Below are 20,000 nucleotides of genomic sequence, written 5' to 3'. Positions count from 1 at the left end.
GGTGGGTGGGTGCGTGATGGGTGAGTGGGTGGGTGTGTGATGAAGGATGGGTGGGTGGGTGGGTGTGTGATGAAGGGTGGGTGTGTGGTGTGGTGAGGTGGGTGGGTGTGTGATGGGTGGGTGGGTGGGTGGGTGTGTGGTGTGGTGAGGTGGGTGGGTGGGTGGGTGGGTGTGTGGTGTGGTGAGGTGGGTGGGTGTGTGATGGGTGGGTGGGTGTGTGGTGTGGTGTGGTGAGGTGGGTGGGTGTGTGGTGTGGTGTGGTGAGGTGGGTGGGTGTGTGATGGGTGGGTGGGTGGGTGTGTGGTGTGGTGAGGTGGGTGGGTGTGTGGTGTGGTGTGGTGAGGTGGGTGGGTGTGTGATGGGTGGGTGGGTGGGTGTGTGATGGGTGGGTGGGTGGGTGTGTGATGGGTGGGTGGGTGGGTGTGTGATGGGTGGGTGGGTGGGTGTGTGATGGGTGGGTGGGTGGGTGTGTGATGGGTGAGTGGGTGGGTGTGTGATGGAGGATGGGTGGGTGGTAGCCGGTTGTGATGGAGGATGGGTGGGTGGGTGGGTGTGTGATGGGTGGGTGGGTGGGTGGGTGTGTGGTGTGGTGAGGTGGGTGGGGGAGACTGGCTAAAGCTGCAGGCAGCTGATAAGCTGTCAGATCCTAGCTTGGTTGGCCGGGAGCTGCCCCAAGATAAGCTCACTCTGTCCCTTGATATATGTATATATATATATATATATATATATATATATATATATATATATATATAGAGAGAGAGAGAGAGAGAGAGAGAGAGAGAGAGAGAGAGAGAGAGAGAGAGAGAGAGAGAGAGAGACCCACGACCACCTGCTGGTCGTCGAGGTCGTATGCTGTAAGCTTGAATATGGGAGGTGGGGGGGGAGGATAAGGTCAAGCTGACCCGCTTCAGTACGACAGTTCGATCCTTAAGCGTGACGGTACGACCTTTGGGTACGGTGGTCCAAGCCAGACCATCATCCTGTAGGGTCGTACTTTAAAATGGGCCGTACCGACGTACTCAAAAGGGTCGTAACAGCGTGTCCATGAGGTCGTACCGCTGTGCTCAAAAGGGTCGTACCGTCGTGCTCATCAGGTCGTACCGCCGTGCTCAAAAGAGTCGTACCGTCGTGCTCGTGGTCGTAACGACGTGCTCAAAAGGGTCGTAACAGCGTGTCCATGAGGTCGTACCGCCGTGCTCAAAAGGGTCGTACCATTGTGCTCACCAGGTCGTACCGCCGTGCTCAAAAGGGTCGTGCCGTCGTGCTCGTGGTCGTACCGTCGTGCTCGAAAGCGTCATATCGCCGTGCTCATAAAGCGTCGTACCAACGTGCGCATGGGATCGTACCGTCGTGCTCAAACGGGTCGCACCGCTTCACCAGGTCGTACCGTCGTGCTCAAACGGGTCGCAACACTTAACCAGGTCGTACCGTCGTGCTTAAACGGGTCGCACCGCTTCACCGGGTCGTACCGTCGTGCTCAAACGGGTCGCAACACTTAACCAGGTCGTACCGTCGTGCTCAAACGGGTCGGACCGCTTCACCGGGTCGTACCGTCGTGCTCAAATGGGTCGCACCGCTTCACCGGGTCGTACCGTCGTGCTCAAACGGGTCACACCGCTTCACCGGGTCGTACCGTCGTGCTCAAACGGGTCGTACCGTCGTCGTGCTCAGACGACCCAACACCAAACCCCTTCTACCCTCATTGAAATCCCTTCCCTCAACCCCCAACCAACGAACACGATGCATTTCCCCTCCCTCACTTCCTCACTCCCTCTTCCCCCAGACGCATTCCCCCACCCCACTTCCTCACTCCCTCTTCCCCCAGACGCATTCCCCCACCCCACTTCCTCACTCCCTCTTCCCCCCGACGCATTCCCCCACCCCACTTCCTCACTCCCTCTTCCCCCAGACGCATTCCCCCATCCCTCACTCCCTCTTCCCCCAGACGCATTCCCCCACCCCACTTCCTCACTCCCTCTTCCCCCCGACGCATTCCCCCACCCCACTTCCTCACTCCCTCTCCCCCAGACGCATTCCCCCATCCCTCACTCCCTCTTCCCCCAGACGCATTCCCCCATCCCTCACTCCCTCTTCCCCCAGACCAAACTAATGGTTCACAAGACAGATTAAAACGCTATCAAGAGAGGAAAGGATACAAAAAAAATATTACAAAGATATATTACTGTCGTGGTGGGCGCCCCACACTCTCTCCACCACGGCGGGGTGAGGGTGTGGGGTGTGGGGATTTAAAATCCCTCGCAGGTAATCCGCCCCAGATGGGAACTTGGGAAGTAATCCGGCCTTGAACACATGCACCAAGGGGCCCCCCACACACACGAGAACACCCCCCCACACCCACACACCTACATGACAAGTGTGGGCAGGCCAGGGCTGGTACTGGCGGAACCCGACCACCCCCACAAAAGAAAAAGGGGGGGTTGGGAAGATGATGGTCCATGTTGCTACCACTTAAAAACGTAACCCCATACACACTCCTGCATCATGACCAGACAGGGTGTACTACAGTGAGAGAGAGAGAGAGAGAGAGAGAGAGAGAGAGAGAGAGAGAGAGAGAGAGAGAGAGAGAGAGAGAGAGAGAGAGAGAGAGAGAGATGGGGGGGGGGGGACCCATGTAGAGGCGTCAGGGGTCAGGCGTTGCACTGATACAAAATGGTCAGGTCGAGGAACTGAAGGTACACAAAAGAAATATGTCGAGGTAGATTGGATTAGGCTACCTGGCAAGGGTGTGGGGAGCAATGTGAGGGGAGGGGTATGTGGGGAGCAATATGTGGGGAGGGGTATGTGGGGAGCAATATGTGGGGAGGGGTATGTGGGGAGCAATGTGTGGGGAGGGGTATGTGGGGAGCAATGTGTGGGGAGGGGTATGTGGGGAGCAATATGTGGGGAGGGGTGTGTGTGGAGGGGTGTGTGGGGAGCAATATGTGGGGAGGGGTGTGTGGGGAGTAATGTGTGGGGAGGTGTGTGTGTGGAGGAATGTGTGGGGAGGGGTGTGTGGGGAGCAATGTGTGGGGAGGGGTATGTGAGGAGCAATATGTGGGGAGGGGGGTGTGGGGAGCAATATGTGGGGAGCAATATGTGGGGAGAGGTGTGTGGGGAGCAATATGACGAATGAGACACAGAAAACGGAAAGAAATGGACGAACGAGACACAGAAAACGGAAAGAAATGGGCGAATGAGACAGAAAACGGAAAGAAATGAAACGAGACACAGATAACGGAAAGAAATGAATGGACGAGACACAGAAAACGGAAAGAAATGGACGAATGAGACACATACAATCAATAAAGACAACAAATGTTACTAGACGAACATATTAAACGTGAAAACAGTGTCAATAAAATCAGCTGCTTAAGGTCAATAATAAAAACACACCAGCTTAAGGTCAATAAAACCCTAACTTAAGGTCAATAATAAAAATCCAAGCTTAAGGTCAATAATAATAACCCCAGCTTAAGGTTAATAATAAAATCCCAAGCTTAAGGTCAATAATAATAACCCCAGCTTAAGGTTAATAATAAAAATCTCGGCATAAGGTCAATAATAATAACCCCAGCTTAAGGTCAATAATAAAAACCCCAGCTTAAGGTCAATAATAATAACACCAGCTTAAGGTTAATAATAAAAATCTCGGCATAAGGTCAATAATAAAAACCCCAGCTTAAGGTCAATAATAAAAACCCAAGCATAAGGTCAATAATAATAACCCCAGCTTAAGGTTAATAATAAATACCCCAGCTTAAGGTCAATAATAAAAACCGTAGCTTAAGATCAATATTAAAAACCCAACCTTAAGGTCAATAATAAAACCCCAAGCTTAAGATCAATAATAAAAACCACAGCTTAAGGTCAATAATAATAACCCCAGCTTAAGGTTGATAATAAACACCCCAACTTAAGGTCAATAATAGAAACCCCAGCTTAAGATCAATATTAAAAACCCAGCTTATGATCAATAATAATAACCCCAGCTTAAGGTTGATAATTTAAATTCCAGCTAAGGTCAATAATAAAAACACCAGCTTAGGGTCAATAATAATAACCCCAGCTTAAGGTCAGTAATAAAAACCCCAGCTTAAGGTCAATAATATAAACCCCAGCTTATGATCAATACAAAAAAACCAGCTTATGGTAAATAATAATAACCCCAGCTTAAGGCTGATAATAAAAATCCCAGCTTAAGGTCAACAATAAAAACTAGCTTAAGATACATAATAAAAACCCAAGCTTAAGATTTGAAAAAAATCCCAGCTCAGGGTCAATAATGATAACCCAGCTTAAGGTCAATATCAATAACCCTAGCTTAAGGTCAATAATGAAAAACTCAGCTTAAGGTTAACAAAATTCCCAGCTTAAGGTCAATAACAAAAACCCCAACTTAAGGTCAACAATGAAAACCTCAGCTTAAGATCAACAATAAAAACCTCAGCTTAAGATCAACAATAATAACCCCAGCTTAAGGTCAATAATAATAACCCAACCTTAAGGTCAACAATAATAAAACCCCAGCTTAAGGCCAACAATAATAAAACCCCAGCTTAAGGCCAACAATAAAAACCTCAGCTTAAGGCCAACAATAAAAACCTTAGCTTAAGATCAAAAACTCAAAAAAAGAGAAAAAAAAAAAGCAGCTTAGGATCAATAATAAAAAAAGATCTCCCCCACCAATATAAACTCTCCCTCCCTACCCCGCCTGAGCTTAAGCTTAAGCGTGCGGTACTCACCAAAGTTCCTGCCGTCCAGCGTCTTGTTGGAGGGTGTGCGAGAGACGGGGAGCGAGGCGCGCTGCTTGCCCCCCCGGCGGAAGCCCGTGGACGAGGTCTCAGCCTCCGACATGATGCCCGGGTCCTCGTCGAACACCGCCGAGGGAGGGGAGTAGCCATAGCCCTTCCCCTGGAGGAGGAGGAGAGAGGAGGGACACAGTTAGTTAAGATGCACGGTGGAGAGAATGAGAGAGAGAGAGAGAGAGAGAGAGAGAGAGAGAGAGAGAGAGAGAGAGAGAGAGAGAGAGAGAGAGAGGAGTTACACAGATACATACACCACACAGAGACCCCTCAAGGTCCAATCGAGGTGGTCTGGCCTTAAACTTAAGCTAGATAGATACATGAATGAATAAATAAAGAGAGAGAGAGAGAGAGAGAGAGAGAGAGAGAGAGAGAGAGAGAGAGAGAGAGAGAGAGAGAGAGAGAGAGAGAATCTCAGGGCCCCCCAGAAAGAAAGGGGGGTTTTATCATTACGAACACAGCCCGGCTAACGCCATCACACACACACAGACCAGGCTCGGCGTTCCCTGTGATCCAAACCACACACTGTCCACAGTCAAGCCAGGCAAATACATACATAACATAAAACATGTCAGTTTTGCAACACACGATATCTATACCATAGTTATTGTGCATCACATATTAACTGGCAACAACACGGGCCACGAATACCAACACACACACACACACCTTCGGCGAGGTTGTGTCATTAGGAGTGTACAGTCTCGTCGAAGGACTGACTTCTCACTCCAAAGGAGCCTACATTTCCCTGCTACTGGAAGCAGCGCAGGCTTGAGCTGCAGGAGACATCAGAAAAGGGCCTGGGTAACACAAGGGCTCCTTACAAACTGTTAACTAAGGTAATTATGAATATAATTGTTAACTAAGGTAATTATAAATATAATTGTTTACTAAGGTAATTATAAATATAATTAGTAAATATGTATCTTCAAGATCTTGTGGAGTCATTTACATGTAAAATATTTACAGGATGTGTTTACAAATTACTTCCTTTTTTTTCTGAATTCATACCGGGGGGAAAAGGAACAAAACACAATCATACACATTTAGTTAATTACTTTCACAGCCACAACCAGCTAACACACTCACAACCACAACCAGCTAACACACTCACAACCACAACCAGCTAACGCACTCACAACCACAACCAGCTAACACACTCACAACCACAACCAGCTAACACACTCACAACCACAACCAGCTAACACACTCACAACTACAACCAGCTAACACACTCACAACCACAATCAGCTAACACACTCACAACCACAACCAGCTAACACACTCACAACACGTCCAGTAATTAATTACCATTAAACGGAGTAAAACAAAATTACTTCATTGCAAGAAATATATATATATATATATATATATATATATATATATATATATATATATATATATATATATATATATATATATTATACTTAATCGCTGTTTCCCGCATCAGCGAGGTAACGCAAGGACAGACGAAAACGGTCCAATCACTCATATATATATATATATATATATATATATATATATATATATATATATATATATATATATATATATATATATATATATATATATATATATATGAACGCCCATACAAGCACATATACATACATATACAATTTAAAGTATACATACATACACAGACATATACATATATACACACGTACATATTCATATCTGCTGCCTTCATTCATTCCCGTCGGCACCCCGCCACACAGGATACAGCATGTCAGTGGAGGGGCCATTCTTCGCCTGTTTCCTGGCGCTCTACCTCGCTGACGCGGGAAACAGCGATTAAATATAGTAACAAATAATAATAAGAATATGGAATACCTTATAAAATATCATAAAAATGATTTTTCCCTTGTGTGCTTACACCAAAAGCCACCACCATTACTGTAACCCAATTAACGGTCTGTTAAGTCTTCAATTATCTTTCGTAAGTGTTCAATTATCTTTTGTAAGTGTTCAGTTATCTTTTGTAAGTGTTCAATTATCTTTTGTAAGTGTTCAATTATCTTTTGTAAGTGTTCAATTATCTTTTGTAAGTGTTCAGTTATCTTCTGTAAGTGTTCAATTATCTTTTGTAAGTGTTCAATTATCTTTCGTAAGTGTTCAGTTATCTTTTGTAAGTGTTCAGTTATCTTTTGTAAGTGTTCAATTATCTTTTGTAAGTGTTCAGTTATCTTTTGTAAGTGTTCAATTATCTTTTGTAAGTGTTCAATTATCTTTCGTAAGTGTTCAGTTATCTTTTGTAAGTGTTCAGTTATCTTTTGTAAGTGTTCAATTATCTTTCGTAAGTGTTCAGTTATCTTTTGTAAGTGTTCAATTATCTTTTGTAAGTGTTCAGTTATCTTTTGTAAGTGTTCAATTATCTTTCGTAAGTGTTCAGTTATCTTTTGTAAGTGTTCAGTTATCTTTTGTAAGTGTTCAATTATCTTTTGTAAGTGTTCAGTTATCTTTTGTAAGTGTTCAATTATCTTTTGTAAGTGTTCAATTATCTTTTGTAAGTGTTCAATTATCTTTTGTAAGTGTTCAGTTATCTTTTGTAAGTGTTCAATTATCTTTTGTAAGTGTTCAATTATCTTTCGTAAGTGTTCAGTTATCTTTTGTAAGTGTTCAGTTATCTTTTGTAAGTGTTCAATTATCTTTCGTAAGTGTTCAGTTATCTTTTGTAAGTGTTCAATTATCTTTTGTAAGTGTTCAGTTATCTTTTGTAAGTGTTCAATTATCTTTCGTAAGTGTTCAGTTATCTTTTGTAAGACTCCCGCGAGCACGACCCCTTAAGAGTCGTACTCGTCGTGCTCAAGGGTCGTAACCGTCGTGTTCAAGGGTCGTAACCGTCGTGTTCCGAGGTGTCAAAGGACCCGCACATCGAGGGCCATGGTACGCGCAGGTGTGACAGGTCCATGTAACACCTTGGTAACACCTGCATTCTGCCCCCCACACACACACCCACACCCCCACACTCTTCCACGACCTCATCCCCTCTCACAACGCCCCCACACCCCACCCTTCCACGACCCCATCCTCTCTCCCAACACGCCCACACCCCACCCCCACCCTTCCACGACCTCATCCTCTCTCCCAACACGCCCACACCCACCCCCACCCTTCCACGACCTCCTCCCCTCGCCCACACCCACCCCCACCCTTCCACGACCTCCTCCCCTCTCCCAACGCCCACACCCACCCCTACCCTTCCACGACCTCATCCCCTCTCACAACGCCCCCACACCCTACCCTTTCACGACCCCATCCTCTCTCCCAACACGCCCACACCCCACCCCCACCCTTCCACGACCTCATCCTCTCTCCCAACACGCCCACACCCCACCCCTACCCTTCCACGACCTCATCCCCTCTCACAACGCCCCCACACCCTACCCTTCCACGACCCCATCCTCTCTCCCAACACGCCCACACCGACCCCCACCCTTCCATGACCTCATCCTCTCTCCCAACACGCCCACACCCCACCCCTACCCTTCCACGACCCCATCCTCTCTCCCAACACGCCCACACCCACCCCCACCCTTCCACGACCTCCTCCCCTCTCCCAACACGCCCACACCCACCCCCACCCTTCCACGACCTCCTAACCTCTCCCAACACGCCCACACCCACCCCCACCCTTCAACGACCTCCTCCCCTCTCCCAACGCCCCCACACCCACCCCCACCCTTCCACGACCTCCTAACCTCTCCCAACACGCCCACACACCTCGCTCCCCTCCAGCACACCCCATAAAAACCCGACACCCACCTTACCTACCTCCCCTCCACCCGCACTTCACTGCTTAAAAAAAAGAAAAAAAGAGGAAAAGAACCAAAATATCACAATATTTCTCTTGCTGTGAAAACTCTACATCCCCAAACTATATCACCAGCCATACACACACACACACACACACACACACACACACACAACACACACACGTCCTCAAACCCATAACACACACACACACACACACACTTCCACCTCCCAACCACATCTCATACTTCCTCTCATCTCCCGATCGTGTTCCTCACCTTTACCTCACACTTGTCAACTCTACATGTTATTCACCCTCTTGCTGATGACTTAAAACACGACGTCTGATGACTTAACCCTGCGAGTACGGTGACTTAAAACACGATGTCTGATGACTTAACCCTGCGAGTATGGTGACTTAAACACGACGTCTGATGACTTAACCCTGCCATGATAGGAGGAGGAGGAGATGGAAGAAGAAGAAGAAGAGGAGGAGGAGGAGGAGGAGGAGGAGGAGGAGGAGGAGGAGGAGGAGGAGGAGGAGGAGGAGGAGGAGGAGGAGGTGGAGGACGAGGAGGAGGAGGAGGAGGAGGAGGAGGAAGAAGAGAAGGAGATGGAGGAAGAAGAGGAGGAGGAGGAGGAGTAGGAGGAGGAGGAAAGAGAGGAGGTTGGTAGTGATGGAGGAGGTGATGGAGCAGCGTGGGTATAATGATGGAATGCAGCCCACAGGAACACGGGTGGAAGATGGAGAGGGTGTGCCATCACGATAGCTAGAGGGAATCAGGCAAACCAAAAATTCATGAAGGAGGAACACGGAGAGATGGCAGATGAGAGGGTTGGATATGAAGTCTCCATCATGGTAGCTAGAAGGAGTGAGGACGAGAGAGTTGTGTAGTGCGCTCTCCGACTGAATGAGAATGTCGGGGTAAGTGTGATGGAGACGTAGTGGGAGGGAAGAGGTCAACCAGCGTATGTGTGTAGTGATGGAGAAGTAACAGGAGGGAAGGTCAACCAGCGTATGTGTGCGTGTAGTGATGGAGAAGTAACAGGAGGGAAGTTCAACCAGCGTGTGTGTGTGTGTGTGTGTGTGTAGTGATGGAGGAGTAACAGGAGGGAAGGTCAACCAGCGTGTGTGCGTGTGTAGTGATGGAGAAGTAACAGGAGGGAAGTTCAACCAGCGTGTGTGTGTGTGTAGTGATGGAGAAGTAACAGGAGGGAAGTTCAACCAGCGTGTGTGTGTGTGTGTGTGTGTGTGTAGTGATGGAGAATTGAAAACGACAGAATTCATCAAAAAAATGACATCATTGAATGGTGAGGAACTCTACCACTTAACCCTACTTACCTTCCTACCTACTGACGCCAGGAATGATGATATAGAGTCAGTACTTACAAGATCTGTGTCAGTACTACTTACTTACAAGGATCTGTGTCAGTACTACTTACTTACAAGGATCTGTGTCAGTACTACTTACAAGGATCTGTGTCAGTACTACTTACTTACAAGATTTGTGTCAGTACTACTTACTTACAAGGATCTGTGTCAGTACTACTTACTTACAAGGATCTGTGTCAGTACTACTTACTTACAAGGATCTGTGTCAGTACTACTTACTTACAAGGATCTGTGTCAGCACTACTTACTTAACAGAACAACTTACAAGAATCTGTGTCAGTACTACTTACTTACAAGAATCTGTGTCAGTACTACTTACTTACAAGAATCTGTGTCAGTACTACTTACAAGGATCTGTGTCAGTACTACTTACTTACAAGGATCTGTGTCAGTACTACTTACTTACAAGGATCTGTGTCAGTACTACTTACTTACAAAGATCTGTGTCAGTACTACTAACAAAGAATGTGTTAGTACATTGCATTTAATAGGACCCGCGTTACTCCAATGTACTAAAAAATGGCTCTGTACTAATACCATGTTTTATCCACGAATATGAGTTAGTACAACGTACATACAAGAATCTGCGTCAGTACTACGCACACACACAAGGATATCTACGTTAGTACAATGTACTTATCACGATTCGCGTTACAAGTATGACGTCACACGGCTCTGCGTTAGTACTATGTACTTACGAGGCTCTGTGTTAGTACTATGTCCCTGCGTTAGTACAATTCGTGTACTATGCAGTTACCAGGACCTGCGTTAGTACAATTCGTGTACTATGCAGTTACCAGAACCTGCGTTAGTACAATTCGTGTACTATGCAGTTACCAGGACCTGCGTTAGTACAATTCGTGTACTATGCAGTTACCAGAACCTGCGTTAGTACAATTCGTGTACTATGCAGTTACCAGGACCTGCGTTAGTACAATTCGTGTACTATGCAGTTACCAGGACCTGCGTTAGTACAATTCGTGTACTATGCAGTTACCAGGACCTGCGTTAGTACAATTCGTGTACTATGCAGTTACCAGGACCTGCGTTAGTACAATTCGTGTACTATGCAATTACCAGGACCTGCGTTAGTACAATTCGTGTACTATGCAGTTACCAGGACCTGCGTTAGTACAATCCATGTACTATGCAGTTACCAGGACCTGCGTTAGTACAATTCATGTACTATGCAATTACCAGGACCTGCGTTAGTACAATTCGTGTACTATGCAATTACCAGGACCTGCGTTAGTACAATTCGTGTACTATGCAGTTACCAGGACCTGCGTTAGTACAATCCATGTACTATGCAGTCACCAGGACCTGCGTTAGTACAATTCGTGTACTATGCAGTTACCTGCGTTAGTACACTTCATTCATCAGGAAGATGTACTAACACTTGCCTACTTACCAATGATCAAGATCAATACAATGTCAACTTACGTGTGTGTTAGCACTTACGACTTACAAGGGACGCCATTACACCTCAGCTAACCACGATGTGTATGACGTATGACCTACTTACAAGCCTCGGTGTCGGTACACGTCGAAAACGAGGGCGTGCACAGGGGTAAACTCCTCCGTTACAACCCAAGTTGTTCGTTCACGTCACCTCGTAGATCGTCCACACTATACAATACGACCCCTCGCTACTCACTCTCCCTCCCCGCCCCCCCACCCACACTTATAAAAGACCTATATCTACTTAACTTCAGCCAGAGTGATAAGTCACCTTTACTTATAAGTTTAAATAAAGCACTTGGACGAGGAGACACTTGAGAATATGAAGTCGACGTCAGGTTGAGATGGTGTTGGAGAAGAATATGCATCACGCAAGATGGTCCGACCTGTGTGTGTGTGTGTGTGTGTGTGTGTGTGTGTGTGTGTGTGTGTGTGTGTGTGTGTGTGTGTATGTGTGTGTGTGTGTGTTACCATACATAGGACGCCTGGAGATGGTCCAACAGGACGGGGGACGAAGATGGTGGCTGAATCAAGTGGCACGAGCTATGAGGTGGAGGGGTGGTGGAAAGCCCTTTTCCTCCCACGCACGGAGGGAGGGAGGAAGGCAAGACGCGGGCGACACAACGCGTGGGACTACCACCCTTACATTCCTACGGCGGCGGGGGCAAGATAATGCTACCAAACGCAGTGGAAGCCAACGGGCCGAGTCCCTGAGGGGGAAACAGCCACCAGTCTGGGCGACGGAGGGAATTCCCTAACGAGATTGAGCGAGTGTAACGTCAGTATGGATAACACTGGCAAATACAAGTCTTCTAAATAGCAATGACCTGTTACGAGTACAAGGGAATCCACGAAGGGAAATGGTTTGTCGCTGTCTCCCGCGTCAGCGACGTAGCTCAAGGAAACAGACGAAAGAATGGCCCAACCCACCCACATACACATGTATATACATACACGTCCACACACGCAAATATACATACCTATACATCTCAACGTATACATATATATACACACACAGACATATACATATACACACATGTACATAATTCACACTGTCTGCCTTTATTCATTCCCATCGCCACACATGAAATAACAACCCCCTCCCCCCTCATGTGTGCGAGGTAGCGCTAGGAAAAGACAACAAAGGCCCCATTCGTTCACACTCAGTCTCTAGCTGTCATGTAATAATGCACCGAAACCACAGCTCCCTTTCCAAAGCCAGGCACCATAGAACTTTCCATGGTTTACCCCAGACGCTTCACATGCCCTGGTTCAATCCACTGACAGAACGTCGACCCCGGTATACCACATCGTTCCAATTCACTCTATTCCTTGCACGCCTTTCACCCTCCTGCATGTTCAGGCCCCGATCACTCAAAATCTTTTTCACTTCATCTCTCCACCTCTAATTTGGTCTCCCACTTCTCCTCGTTCCCTCCACCTCTGACACATATATCCTCTTTGTCAATCTTTCCTCATTCATTTTCTCCATGTGCCCAAACCATTTCAAAACACCCTCTTCTGCTCTCTCAACCACACTCTTTTTATTACCTCACATCTCTCTTACCCTATTATTACTTACTCCATCAAACCACCTCACACCACATATTGTCCTCAAACATCTCATTTCCAGCACATCCACCCTCCTGCGCACAACTCTATCCATAGCCCACGCCTCGCAACCATACAACATTGTTGGAACCAATATTCCTTCAAACATAGCCATTTTTGCTTTCCGAGATAATGTTTTAGACTTCCACACATTCTTCAAGGCCCCCAGAATTTTCGCCCCCTCCCCCACCCTGTGATTCACTTCCGCTTCCATGGTTCCATCCGCTGCCAAATCCACTCCCAGATATCTAAAACACTTTACTTCCTCCAGTTTTTCTCTATTCAAACTTACCTCCCAATTGACTTGACCCTCAACCCTACTGTACCTAATAACCTTGCTCTTATTCACATTTACTCTTAACTTTCTTCTTTCACACACTTTACCAAACTCAAGTCACCAGAAGCTTCACTTAAGCGTGAAGTGGTATATACACCATCACCACTGTTTTTATTTTCTCTCTCCCCTGATGATGATGTGATCATCACACGAAAGTGCACTTGGGAACCTAATCGTGTTCCATTCCCCTGTGGTAAGAAAGGAATATACACATAGACAGACAGATAGATACAGGGGGACATGGGGTGGTGAGGGAGCCACCCCTGGGGAGGTATATACGTAGGGAAGGAGGGATGAGGCACCAACGCTGGCTGGTGTGTGTGTGTGTGTGTTGGAGGTGTGTGTTTGGGGCAGCGATGGTGCGCGACGGACGGGGCAGGACGCGCGCGCCCGCCCGCCCAGGCAGGAGATGGCTGGCTGCACCAACCACCACCACCACGAGGGACAGGAAAATGATGATGGTGATGATGGTGGTGATGGTGATGGTGGTGATGGTGATGGTGATGATGGTGATGATGGTGATGATGGTGATGATGGTGGTGATGATGATGGTGATGATGATGGTGATGGTGAGTGGTGGTGATGATGGTGGTGATGGTGAGTGGTGGTGATGGTGATGATGGTGATGGTGATGATGGTGATGATGGTGATGATGGTGATGGTGATGATGGTGATGATGGTGATGATGGTGAGTGGTGGTGATGATGGTGGTGATGGTGAGTGGTGGTGATGGTGGTGATGATGGTGGTGATGATGAGTGGTGGTGATGAGGAGGAAGGGAGTGGCTAGGGAGGAGTGGAAACAGGAGGAGGAGGAGGAGGATACGTCGAAAGCAGGAGGGGAGGAGTCAAGAGCTGGAGGGGAGGAGATAAGAGGAGGAAGGGAGGCGTCAAGAGCTGGAGGGGAGGAGTTAAGAGGAGGAAGGGAGGCGTCAAGAGCTGGAGGGGAGGAGTTAAGAGGATGAGGGAATGAGTCAAGAGCTGAAGGGGAGGAGTTAAGAGGAGGAGGGGAGGGGTCAAGAGCTGGAGGGGAGGAGGTAAGAGGAGGAAGGGAGGAGTCAAGAGCTGGAGGGGAGGAGTTATGAGGAGGAGGGGAGGAGTCAAGAGCTGAAGGGGAGGAGTTAAGAGGAGGAAGGGAGGCGTCAAGAGCTGGAGGGGAGGAGTTAAGAGGAGGAAGGGAGGCGTCAAGAGCTGGAGGGGAAGAGTTAAGAGGAGGAGGGGAAGAGTCAAGAGCTGGAGGGGAGGAGTTAAGAGGATGAGGGGAGGCGTCAAGAGCTGAAGGGGAGGAGTTAAGAGGAGGAAGGGAGGCGTCAAGAGCTGGAGGGGAAGAGTTATGAGGAGGAGGGGAAGAGTCAAGAGCTGGAGGGGAGGAGTTAAGAGGAGGAGGGGAGGAGTCAAGAGCTGGAGGGGAGGAGTTAAGAGGAGGAGGGGAGGCGTCAAGAGCTGGAGGGGAGGAATTAAGAGGAGAAGGGGAGGAGTCAAGAGCTGGAGGGGCGGAGGTAAGAGCTGGAGGGATGGAGTCAAGAGCTGGAGGGATGGAGGTAAGAGCTGGAGGGATGGAGGTAAGAGCTGGAGGAATGGAGGTAAGAGCTGGAGGGGTGGAGGTAAGAGCTGGAGGGGAGAAGTTAAGTGAAGGTAAGGAGTCAAGAGGCGGAAGGGAGAGGGGAGTGGAGTGGGGAGGGGAGAGAGGCAGGGGTGAGTGTGGTGGCTGGGTACGAATGGTGGGGTCGGGGTGAGGGGAGGGAGGCGGCGGTGAAGCGAGAAATGGTAGAGGGAGGACAAGGGATTACCTTGGGGAGGGAGGAGGAGGAGGAGGCTAAAGTGGTCACGGAGAGAGAGAGAGAGAGAGAGAGAGAGAGAGAGAGAGAGAGAGAGAGAGAGAGAGAGAGAGAGAGAGAGAGAGTGAAACATGCACGAAAATACGTAATGTCACACACACACAAAAAAAAATCTTTATATTTGCCCGACTTCGGATAACATTCGCGCGATCCGATGGGAGGCGCGGAGCAGAGGAGGGAGGGCCACGGGACGCAAGATATGGGACGGGAGGCGTGGGACGCGAGATATGAGAGTGAGGCGTGGGACAGATGATGTAGGACGGGAGGCGTGGGACGCGAGATATGAGAGTGAGGCGTGGGACAGATGATGTAGGACGGGAGGCGTGGGACGCGAGATATGAGAGTGAGGCGTGGGACAGATGATGTAGGACGGGAGGCGTGGGACGCGAGATATGACAGAGGCGTGGGACAGAAGGAACGGGCGGGAGGCGTGGGACGCGAGATATGACAGAGGCGTGGGGCAGAAGGAACGGACAAGAAGCGTGGGATGGAGGGCATGGGACAGATGATATAGGTCGGGAGGCGTGGGACGCGAGATATGACTTAGGCGTGGGACAGATGATATAGGACGGGAGGCGTGGGATGGAGGGCATGGGACAGATGATATGGGCGGAAGGCGTGTGACAACAGATATTGGACGGAGGCCTGGGACACAAATTATGGGACGGGAGGCGTGGAACAGGGGATAATGGGACGGAACTTGTGGAAAAGGCAAGTAAGATATGGAACACAAGCTCATGGAACGGGACATACGGAACGGAAGATGTGGAACACAAGATCATGGAACGGGACATACGGAACGGAAGATGTGGAACACAAGATCATGGAATGGGTCAGTTTACGTTAGATGGGATGACGTAAGAGAACCATCAGCCAATCACGAGCCTGGGTGGAGGGAGAGGGGTCGTCTAGGCTTTAAATCAAGGTTCAGGGAACTCATCATCCACTGCACGCGAGGCCCAGCGCTCACTAAACACTCTGGTGTGCCTGAGCGGCAGGCCCCACCAATCCATCACAAGCACAGGAGTTCGAAACCCTCCACGGCGATTTGTTTGGGTCGCTTACACTCCGTTGCCAATCGCGACTTTAAAAACAAACTTCCAGGAAAAATAAATCCAATAGAATTGGAGGTCGTCTTTTTTTTCAGTTTTATCTAAAAACATCAAAAAAAAAATACTAATTTTTTTTCTATATAAATTTCTATCTATTAAAAATTTAGTTTTGAATAGAAAGATCACTTTGCCTACGATTCCCAAAACCGTTTTCTTTTCTCTGTCTTTAATTTAGGTACATTTTCTTTGAAGATAATGTAGCTATATCTACTTGTTAGATGCAGATACCCCTTCTTGTTCTAGGTAGATCGGATATCTTCCTGGTCAAAGACCATACAGACACCCTCCTGGTCAAAGACCATACAGACACCCTCCTGGTCAAAGACCATACAGACACCCTCCTGGTCAAAGACCATACAGACACCCTCCTGGTCAAAGACCATACAGACACCCTCCTGGTTAAAGACCATACAGACACCCTCCTGGTCAAAGACCATACAGACACCCTCCTGGTCAAAGACCATACAGACACCCTCCTGGTTATAGACCATACAGACACCCTCCTGGTCAAAGACCATACAGACACCCTCCTGGTTAAAGACCATACAGACACCCTCCTGGTTAAAGACCATACAGACACCCTCCTGGTCAAAGACCATACAGATACCCTCCTTCTCAGATACATCAGACAGCGCGTGGCGAGTGTGGACAGTAGTAAGAGACAGGGTACGGGAGAGACAGACAGACAGACAGACGCGTCTGCTCGTCTCTCTGCGGTCGACGCGATGTGGTCTCTGGCAGACCATAAGCTGGGTTATGCGAACCACCCGGAGGAGGGAGGGGGGGGGGATGGTGCAGACAAGCCACAAGCTGCTGTTCCCACACTGCAGCACTAAAGAGGGGAGGGGAGGGGAGGAGAGGGGAGGGGAGGATAGGGGAGGGGAGGGGAGAGGGGCTACAGCAGAGGGGAAACAGCAGTAACACCAGCCAGAGGCAACAGAATGCAATAGGAACAGAGAACGCAACAGCAGCAGAGACCAGGGAGAGCCACAGCAGTAGCAGCAGGAGCCAGGGAGAGCCACAGCAGTAAACACCAGCAGGAGCCACAGCACATCGGGCCTGTAATCACCTTCAGGAAGAAACACCACCCAAACCCTCCCTACCAGGGAGAGTAATGATGCTACATAATCTACTCACTCATTTATCAGTTATCACCCATTTATCAGTTATCATTCATTCAGTTATCACCCATTTATCAGTTATCACCTATTTATCAGTTATCACTCATTTATCAGTTATCACCCATTTATCAGTTATCACCCATTTATCAGTTATCATTTATCAGTTATCACCCATTTATCAGTTATCACCCATTTATCAGTTATCATTCATCAGTTATCACCCATTTATCAGTTATCACCCATTTATCAGTTATCATTTATCAGTTATCACCCATTTATCAGTTATCACTCATTTATCAGTTATCACCCATTTATCAGTTATCACCCATTTATCAGTTATCATTTATCAGTTATTAACTATCATCCTCCAGTGGACCACTGGGGAAACAGGGGTCATGGACACCACAAGCACCCTTGATCTAGATAGACAAGACGGTGTTCATAGATACATATCATTTCTATGGGGGAAAAAATAATAAAGTTTTTGTATATAGAGAATCTAGTCTTCTTTACGAGATGTCCAAATTTTTGGCTTAAAAAAAAAGAAAAAATATCCGCTTCCTTGTTTAAAAAAAAATATATATATATTAATGCTCGAGAAATCCATACGTTTCTAGGGGGGCGGGGAGGAGGGGGGTGAGTTGGGGATGGGGAATAGTTCTGTCTCTATTTTTTTCTTTTTTTCAAAAAATCCAGCCTTTTTAAGAATCTTGAGAAATTCTACTTTGCTTCTGAGAATCAGGATTCACACGAAATAATAATAATAAAAAAAAAAATCCTGGAATTTGAGGAATGTCGAAAAAAAACGCCACGTCGCGAATCATCCTCAATCATTATCATGCCGTTAACCACAGGTATGATAGCCCTCTCACCTCTCTCTTATCATCAGTCATTTACCCACTGGTTCATTGGCTATCCTATTATCATGTAGTTATCACGCACCACAACTCGTTCTACTGCTATCTTTCAGTTATTACGAGCCATTTAACTACTTGGTTCTACCTGTTATCTTTCATTTATTACGAGCCATTTAATTAACTACTTGGTTCTATCTGCTATCTTTCAGTTATTACGAGCCATTTAACTAACTACTTGGTTCTATCTGTTATCTTTCAGTTATTACGAGCCATTTAACTAACTACTTGGTTCTATCTGTTATCTTTCAGTTATTACGAGCCATTTAACTACTTGGTTCTACCTGTTATCTTTCAGTTATTACGAGCCATTTAACTACTTGGTTCTACCTGTTATCTTTCAGTTATTACGAGCCATTTAATTAACTACTTGGTTCTATCTGTTATCTTTCAGTTATTACGAGCCATTTAACTACTTGGTTCTACCTGTTATCTTTCAGTTATTACGAGCCATTTAACTACTTGGTTCTACCTGTTATCTTTCAGTTATTACGAGCCATTTAACTACTTGGTTCTACCTGTTATCTTTCAGTTATTACGAGCCATTTAACTACTTGGTTCTATCAGTTATCTTTCAGTTATTACGAGCCATTTAACTACTTGGTTCTACCTGTTATCTTTCAGTTATTACGAGCCATTTAACTACTTGGTTCTATCTGTAATCTTTCAGTTATTACGAGCCATTTAACTACTTGGTTCTACCTGTTATCTTTCAGTTATTACGAGCCATTTAATTAACTACTTGGTTCTATGTTATCTTTCAGTTATTACGAGCCATTTGATTAACTACTTGGTTCTATCTGTTATCTTTCAGTTATTACGAGCCATTTAACTACTTGGTTCTATCTGTTATCTTTCAGTTATTACGAGCCATTTAACTACTTGGTTCTACCTGTTATCTTTCAGTTATTACGAGCCATTTAACTACTTGGTTCTATCTGTTATCTTTCAGTTATTACGAGCCATCTAACTACTTGGTTATATCTGTTATCTTTCAGTTATTACGAGTTATCTAACCATTGACATGGCTGTTCTGTGTTATCTTTCAACTCTACTGCCTCGCGTCGGAGATGAACAACAGGGTGTTTCAACAGTAAACAGAGCAGAAAACAGTTGTTTATACAGTGGCTCGAGTCATGTAAACAGAGCAGAGAATACTTATTTACACAGTGGTTCGAGTCATGTAAAGAGAGCAGAGAACACTTGTTTACACAGTGGCTCGAGTCATGTAAACAAGAGCAGCGGAGTGTTATTTAAGCAGTGGTTTCAGTCACGTAAACAGAGCAAAGGATAGTCATTTACTCAGTGGTATGAGTCATGTAAACAAAGGAGATAGTCATTTACACAATGGTTCGAGTCACGTACACAAGGTAGAGGCTAGTCATTTACAAAGTGGTCTAAGTCATGTAAACAGCAGCAGGGGACAGTCATTTACACAGTGTTTTGAGTCACGTAAACAGAGCCTAGGAGACTCATTCACACAGCAGTTTGAGCCATGTAAACAAGGCAGATGATAATCATTTACACGGTGGGCGGAGTCACGCAGACAGAGCAGAGGAGAGCCATTTTACACAGTGGTTAGAGTCATGTGACGTGTCACACTTACCTCTCACCTTTACAGACAAATCCCCTTCCCCGCACATCAAGACTCACTGACTCAAC

General features: G+C 46.8%; 1 protein-coding gene across 1 annotated transcript in view; it reads right to left on the bottom strand.

Annotated features, from left to right (window-relative positions):
* Nucleotides 1–20,000, bottom strand: part of LOC139751828 (uncharacterized) — a 1,080,599-nt gene that overhangs the window by 873,914 nt on the left and 186,685 nt on the right. Inside the window, 1 exon segment of the mRNA XM_071667449.1 lies at nucleotides 4,743–4,911. Within this exon segment, the coding sequence (XP_071523550.1) occupies nucleotides 4,743–4,911 (169 nt within the window).

Source organism: Panulirus ornatus, chromosome 12 (genome assembly GCF_036320965.1).
Source record: "Panulirus ornatus isolate Po-2019 chromosome 12, ASM3632096v1, whole genome shotgun sequence".
Classification (NCBI taxonomy): domain Eukaryota; kingdom Metazoa; phylum Arthropoda; class Malacostraca; order Decapoda; family Palinuridae; genus Panulirus; species Panulirus ornatus.
Note: the sequence above shows the minus strand (reverse complement) of the source record. Positions and strands in the feature narration are given on the sequence as shown.